The sequence below is a fragment of the Alosa sapidissima genome, chromosome 17, assembly GCF_018492685.1.
Source record: "Alosa sapidissima isolate fAloSap1 chromosome 17, fAloSap1.pri, whole genome shotgun sequence".
Classification (NCBI taxonomy): domain Eukaryota; kingdom Metazoa; phylum Chordata; class Actinopteri; order Clupeiformes; family Clupeidae; genus Alosa; species Alosa sapidissima.
The window spans coordinates 26060221-26067720 of record NC_055973.1 but is presented as its reverse complement, the minus strand read 5'-3'; the positions used below and the strand labels follow the sequence as shown (position 1 = coordinate 26067720).

General features: G+C 44.1%; 1 protein-coding gene across 2 annotated transcripts in view; it reads left to right on the top strand.

Moving 5' to 3' along the window:
- Nucleotides 1-7500, top strand: part of drosha (drosha ribonuclease III) — an 87588-nt gene that overhangs the window by 66324 nt on the left and 13764 nt on the right. For both annotated transcript variants that reach the window (XM_042067186.1, XM_042067185.1), the window contains exons 25-27: nucleotides 2719-2876; nucleotides 3998-4103; nucleotides 7118-7259. In XM_042067186.1, the coding sequence (XP_041923120.1) occupies nucleotides 2719-2876; nucleotides 3998-4103; nucleotides 7118-7259 (406 nt within the window). The remainder of the gene's footprint in view (nucleotides 1-2718; nucleotides 2877-3997; nucleotides 4104-7117; nucleotides 7260-7500) is intronic.

The window sequence follows — 7500 nt, the reverse complement described above, 5'->3', positions numbered from 1 at the left end:
GAGAAGAGAGGGCAGCGGAGAGTGTGGTGGTCTCTCAGTATCCAGGGAGGCAGAGGCCCTGGTGGTGGTGTGTTGCATCAGCTGGATTTACACATCAAGTGGAGCGGGTTCAACCAGGCCTTTGGGTACACAATCTCTCCCACACACACACACACATCAATAGTCTCTCACACACCCACTATGTAAAGACACACACATACATTCCCTCTCTCTTTCTGTCTCTCATTCCCCCTCTCTCCCTCTTTCCCTTTTGTTCACATTCACTTTCTCGTTCACTTTCTCTTACACACACACACACACACACACACATACACACACACCCTCCCTCTTTATCCCCCTGTGTTTCGGTCCAGCAGTGTCCATGTGGTGGTAGCCAGTAATAAGCTCAGCTCCAGTTCCCAAGAGACAGAAGTACACAGAGAATACATCAGTGTCAAAGGCACCCGCGTGCGTGTTAGAGAGAGAGAGAGAGAGAGAGAGAGAGAGAGGGGGGGGGGGGGGAGAGAGAGAGAGATACAGGTGTTTTAATGCCTGATCTAAACACAGCACATGTAAGAGCTGTTGCTCCTCCTGTTGCAGAATGGATAGTTGTGTCACTGTTCACTGCATCACTGAGTTTAAAGAGCACTCTCTCTCTCTTCCTCTCTTTTCCACTCTGTTATTTTATCTCTCTCCTTCTCTTTACCTCACTGTTCTTTCACTACTTGCCAGACATGTTTGTGTTTCCCTCCCTATTCTATAGAAATCCTGCCTCCACTGTGTCTGCTTATCAGGATTAGATGGTGTTTGAGGTCACTGTTAATGACCTTATTATCGTAACTCCCCCTATTTCCACCGGTCCCGTATTTCCACCGTCTTGCGTGTATGTGTCACTTAATATCCATTTCTATACAAACCAAGACAGCGGACTCCTATAGAAACGCAACCACGCCCAACATAGGTGTATCTAAATTAGCTATGTACCAAAAATGACATTTTACCGTGACTCGAGGAGCTGTAAACAGTGTTGTAAGGCTGCGTGTACACAACCGCTTGGAGCTCCAGTGGAATTTTAATTTCACGACGAGAATTCTCGGTCTAACCGTCCATGTGCCGTTGAAACGGTGTAAATAGGCGACCCATCAGGCCAGCACTATAACTCCGAGCGTGGTAAACAAAATCGGATATTTCAGGCAGTAAATGCTCCCGTTAAGAACCAAACCAGATTTTGTTCAAATCTACACACCTATGGCTACTGAAAAATGTAAGGTTCATTTAGTAAATGTTATTTTGAAGTGTTAAAAAACATCGTTGTTTTAGAATTTCTGAACAAAAGTGGTGATAATTGGGGGTGTTACGATAGCAAATATCTGTACCGGTTTCGTCACCCACCTGTGTGCAGGTGTGCAGTGTTTCCGTGTTCAGTGTATTCGTGTTTGTGTGTGTGTGTGTGTGAAGAAAATGAGTTCTCACCTGATTAAAGCATCTCCACCTCTAGCTTTTTTTGTTAGTGTGTGTGTGTGTGTGTGTGTGTGTGAGAGAGTGAGAGAGTGTGTGTGTGTGTGTGTGTGTGTGTGTGAGAGAGTGTCTGTGTGTGTCTTTCTGTATCTGTGTGTGTGTTGTGTCTGGACTCAGCAGAAGAGTTATTAGAACTGACAGCACGCTAGTGGCCCCCGCTAACAGGGCAACTGCTGTACTCGTCCACGCGCCGTCACCGGGAGACGTCGTTAACGGTGACGAAGTTGCGGCTGGCATTTCCAGAGGCCGTCGCTAATTAACGACAGCGTGACGCGTGGCGGGCGGTTGGACGGACGGGCAAGCGAGTGGGCCAGGTCGCGTCGGCGTCTCCTAGGCGCCAGGGATGGAAGCCTGACATCAGCCCACACCAACGGCGCCCAATTATAAACGTTTTGCCGACTCTAAAAGGAAAACAGCCGTCGTTAGCATCGACAGCAGCTCCGCACAGTTCACATTGAAGCAGAGACCCCGGGCCCGTCAAACAGCCGTCATGACTCTCACTTCCTCGCACACACACACACACACACACACACACACACACACACATAGAAGGTTACAGAAAAATTCAGTGGAACTGTGCTCAGTTTCATTGACGATGTGTGAAACGCTGGGAGAAAACAGGTTGATTCCCCTCCCACGTTGCTCATTTCAGTGTGTGTGTGTGTGTGTGTGTGTGTGTGTGTTCGTTTGTGTGTTCGTTTGTGTGTGTTGTGTTGTGCGTGCATGCTCGTGCTAGTGTGTCTGTGTGTGTTGTTTGTGTGTGTACCTCTGTGTGTGTGTGTGTACTTAGTTGTTCAGTTACAGTTCACAGCACAGTTAGTGTGAGCATAGTGGCTGCACTTTGTAACTGACGTCTTCCTGTGCTGACAACGAGCAGGTGAAATCTTGATGTGTTTTGAAATCTTTCACATTTAATGACTCCCCTCCCTTGAGTGAAAACTCATGCTCAATCTACCACATCTATGAGCTATTGATTTATCCATGTAATGAGGTGCTCAACAGTAGTTGAGGGTTGGAATAAAAGTGATCAATAACAACGACTAAATAATTCACTAATATGATTATTCTTGCCAGTCTGATGGAGTGATTTCTATGTTTTGTTAGTGGCATTTTGTGTAATTGTTTTGTTTTGTGTAATTGTACACACATACGTACGTCCAATTCTAAATGTGTATATTCAGTTCCAATAAATCAAAAACATTGTGTTGGTGTATGTCTCAGGTGCAGGAGCCCTTGACGGACAGGCAGCTGATCGAGTCGTCTCCGGTGCTGAAGAAGCTGACGGACTTTGAGGACTCCATCGGCGTGCTCTTCACACACGTGCGGCTACTCGCCCGAGCCTTCACACTCCGCACGGTTGGCTTCAACCACCTCACCCTGTGAGTGTGTGTGTGAGAGAGAATGTTTCACACAGTTAGGGTCTTTTGCATGTGTGCAAAAGAAAGTAAAAGTCAGAAAAGTGAAGTAAAGCATCTGAACATCGGCGTGTGTGTGTGTGTTGCCTTGATTTATTGGGTGCAGAATTGGGCCGATTTCCATCAATAATAAAAATTTCATTTCGATTTTCAAAAAAACAGTTTGAACATTTTGGATGCTTATTTAATCAAGTGCCCAAATTTCTCTTTGAAAATCCTTATTTAACATCTTATGCTAGAGCTGAATTCATGTCTCTCTCCCCCTCTCTCTCTCTCTCTCTCTCTCTCTCCCTCTCTCTCTTTCTTTCTTTCTTTATGTCTCTCTCTCTCTCTTCCTCGCTATCTCGCTCTCTCACACACACACACACACACACACACACACACACACACACTCACATCACTCTCTCTCTTTATTTTCTTGTTCTCTTTCTCTCATTCACTCTATCAGTCCTTCCTCTCTCTTGGGTCATTAAGCTCTTGAGCTTCTGCAGTGGTGAAATAGCCAAGTAGAACAGCAGGAAGTTGTCGATTAGACATGACCCCATTCAATGTTACAATTCTTTAAGGATCGTGTGTGTGGTTTAGTTAACCCTCAGTATGTCTATGTGAGTATTTGTCTTAATGCAGAACCAACATGTTTTTTTTTTAGTTTGATGCACTGTGTATAATAGGTAATTGACAAGTAATGTACGGTCATACTTATATCTGTCAGTTCAATTCATTAATGTGTGTGGTTATTTATTTAGTTATTGGTGAAAGGCAAATAAGTGCATGACAAGTGACTCAGTCTCATTCTGTCCTCGTCAGTCATACGGTCATTTAAAATTATTCAGATTCTCATTATACGCATTATTTTGCTTCTTTAAATTTGTATAAAAATGTATTTTATACATTTGTTTATTAATGCCTATTAATATATCTTTCCCTCGCTCCCCCCTCTCTCCCTCCCTCCCTCCCTCCCCCTATCTCTCTCTCCCTCTCTCCGTCTCTCCCTCCCCTCTCTCCCTCTCCCTCTCTCTCTCTGCCTCTCTATCTCCCTCTCTCTCTCCCTTCCTTCTCCCTCCCCCTCTCTCTCCTGTCTCCAGAGGCCATAACCAGAGGATGGAGTTCCTGGGCGACTCCATCATGCAGCTGGTCGCCACTGAGTATCTGTTCATCCACTTCCCCGACCATCACGAAGGACACCTCACGGTGAGAGAGAGAGCGATAACGGAACCAGACAAAGATAACCTCCTAAATTTGATCATAAGCACAAAATAGCATTAATGATACGAATTCAATAAATCTAAAATAAATTGACAATAATAACAAAACTGCCTGTATTTCCAAATGACTTGAAACAAATGATCTGGTGAAATTAAAACAACAAAGTCGATGCTTAACAGAATACAGATTGGGGGACCACAAATTACAAATCATTATAATTGTCATTGGGCAAAAGAACCGATGATGCACTCTCACAACACCGATAGGTCTGTTCAATGACCGCCTATTATGAAAGCAGTAATGGACAACACTGGGTTTGGGTAGCAGACCATTGAAGGGTTCAAAGGATTCAAGAAAACTTTCACATAAGATAGATAGATAGATAGATAGATAGATACATAAATACATATCGTAACACCCCCAATTATCACCACTTTTGTTCAGAAATTCTAAAACAACGATGTTTTTTAACACTTCAAAATAACATTTACTAAATGAACCTTACATTTTTCAGTAGCCATAGTTGTGTAGATTTGAACAAAATCAGGTTTGGTTCTTAACGGGAGCATTTACTGCCTGAAATATCCGATTTTGTTTACCACGCTCGGAGTTATAGTGCTGGCCCGATGGGTCGCCTATTTACATCGTTTCAACGGCACATGGACGGTTAGACCGAGAATTCTCGTCGTGAAATTAAAATTCCACTGGAGCTCCAAGCGGTTGTGTACACGCAGCCTTACAACACTGTTTACAGCTCCTCGAGTCACGGTAAAATGTCATTTTTGGTACATAGCTAATTTAGATACACCTATGTTGTGCGTGGTTGCGTTTCTATAGGAGTCCGCTGTCTTGGTTTGTATAGAAATGGATATTAAGTGACACATACACGCAAGACGGTGGAAATACGGGACCGGTGGAAATAGGGGGAGTTACCATAGATAGATACATAGATACATAGATACATACTTACTTTATTGATCCCCAGGGGAAATTCAAGAATAAGTATAATATTAAGAATTATAAGAAATAATTCATAATGATAATTCAATTTGACTAGGTTAGATTCTCATTAACAAAAGCACATTTGTGGTTGTATGGAAGGCGACCACATGTAAAGCGGTGAGAAAAGCATTACATCTCTGTTGAGCCTTAGGTATGAGCTACACCAGGCGCGTAACTGAAGCATTTCGTTCGCGTAGCGTCTGCTGCAACAATTAGCTGCCACTATAATCAATGGAAGTAACTACACCAGACGTGATGGCGGTGCGTACGTTCGAAAAAAATAAACTTTTTTTTTTTAAATGGATTTTACACGTCGCAAACGGAACGCTTCAGTTACGTGCCTGGTGTAGCTCATACCTAAGTTTTGTAAAATCACTGTCCTCCAAATCCATCATAACAGTACAGAAGACATACTGTATTCAGACACATGTGACATGTTGCTACTCTCTGCACTGAGAACAGCCCTGTGATCTATACACTCCACTCTGCTCAGTTGTCAGGAGAAATAAACCCCGTTTAGGCCATACTGTACATGTTCAGTGTACGAATATAAAAGGCCTGAACTCTTCATGTCACACCAAAGGACTGAGAAAGAGAGCCAGGCATGAAACCCGAACCCTGGGTGTCTGGACGGGCAGCAATTATAACCTTTCAACGTCAACATAGGATTCTTTGCACTGATTGATATCTATAATTTGTACATAGATCAAAAGAGAATAAACATTTCTTTCTACCCTTTTTAGCAGACTTAGAGAGGGGAGAGAGAAAGAGAGATGTATGGAATGACATGAGGGAGAGGGAGAGAGAGAGATGAAATGCCATGAGGGAGAGGGAGGAGAGAGATGGAATGCCATGCCATGAGGGAGAGGGAGGAGAGAGATGGAATGATGAGAGAGAGAGAGAGAGAGGCAGCTGAGCTGAGAGGGAGAGCAGTAGAGTTACATTAAATGGGAACAGCACTCATGAAAGACCTTTGTTCTTGAGGGACTGCTTGTTATGACATTCAGTGGCTCTCAGTAGTACATCTCAGTTCACTTACTAAACTGTGTACTCTTGGTGTGTGTTTGTGTGTGTGTGTGTGTGTGTGTAAGCCACTTGCAACACTTTACTTGTCAATTACACTGGCATCAACTTTCATCCTAGTAGTATAGCTCTGGGTTCAGTTAAGACTAACACAAACTGTGTGTGTGTGTGTATGTGTGTGATGTGATATCACACTTTTATTAATGTCATTTGTGTGTATGTATGCATGCTCTGTGTGTGTGTGTGTGTGTGTGTGTGTGTTGGTCTATGATGGACAGTGAAGATATTTGTGTTGTCCTCACCAGCATAACAGGCTGAGTGAGAGGCGTTTGCAGTGAGCTGGGCGTAAAAGCGGATCTCTTCCTGTCCCCTGACCCCAGTGCACTGTGGGTATAAAAGGCTGCAGTGAAGCGCGGCTAACGTGTTCCGCTACGCAGCCGAGTACGAGAGCTGCCTCTTGTACCTGACGCGAGGGAAAATGCAAAAATAATACTGTGTGTGTGTGTGTTGGAGGGAGAGAGAGGACGGAGTGTGTTGGTTAGTCCCATTGTGGCCTCCTGAGACGTGCTTTCCTCTGGTATCTCTCTGCGAGTTTCTCTCTCTCGTCTTTTTGCTGTGGAGAGTATTTTTGCCTCCCGAGGTGACCCCTAATGCCCCTTATCTCATATTTAGCACTTTTGTATGGACCGACCAAATATCCCTTACTGTGTGTGTGTGTGCGTGTGTGTGTGCGTGTGTGTGCGTGTGAGCGCATGAGAGAGTTTTCATGTAACATATGTGAATAACCTTCAAATCTATTTTATCATCTTTGATGTTTCCCAAGCCCAGAGTATAGGCTCTTTCTTGTGGATTTTGCTGAATGTTTCCCAGGTTTAGCAGGTGAATAACCTGTGTCTGTGTCTGTGTGTGTGTCTCTGTGTGTGTGTGTGTGTGTGTGTGTGTGTGTGTGTGTGTGTGCATGCGTGTGCACGCAGCTCCTGAGGAGTTCCCTGGTAAACAACCGTACCCAGGCGAAGGTGGCAGAGGAGCTGGGCATGCAGGAGTTTGCCATCACCAACGACAAGACCAAGCGGCCCGTGGCACTGCGCACCAAGACACTGGCTGACCTGCTGGAGTGTGAGGCTCACACACACACACACACACAGACACATATAATGCAACACAACGTATTGCAACAAAACATAACACGCACACTTACACAAACAGATACACATACATACACACACTTAGAAATACACATATACACAAATACACAAACAAGCCCACACACACCCATCATGATGTCGTGTATCATTTTATATTTTGTGTAGTTATTATTTATGCAGCCCCAAAATACAAACACACTCTTCCTCTCCAC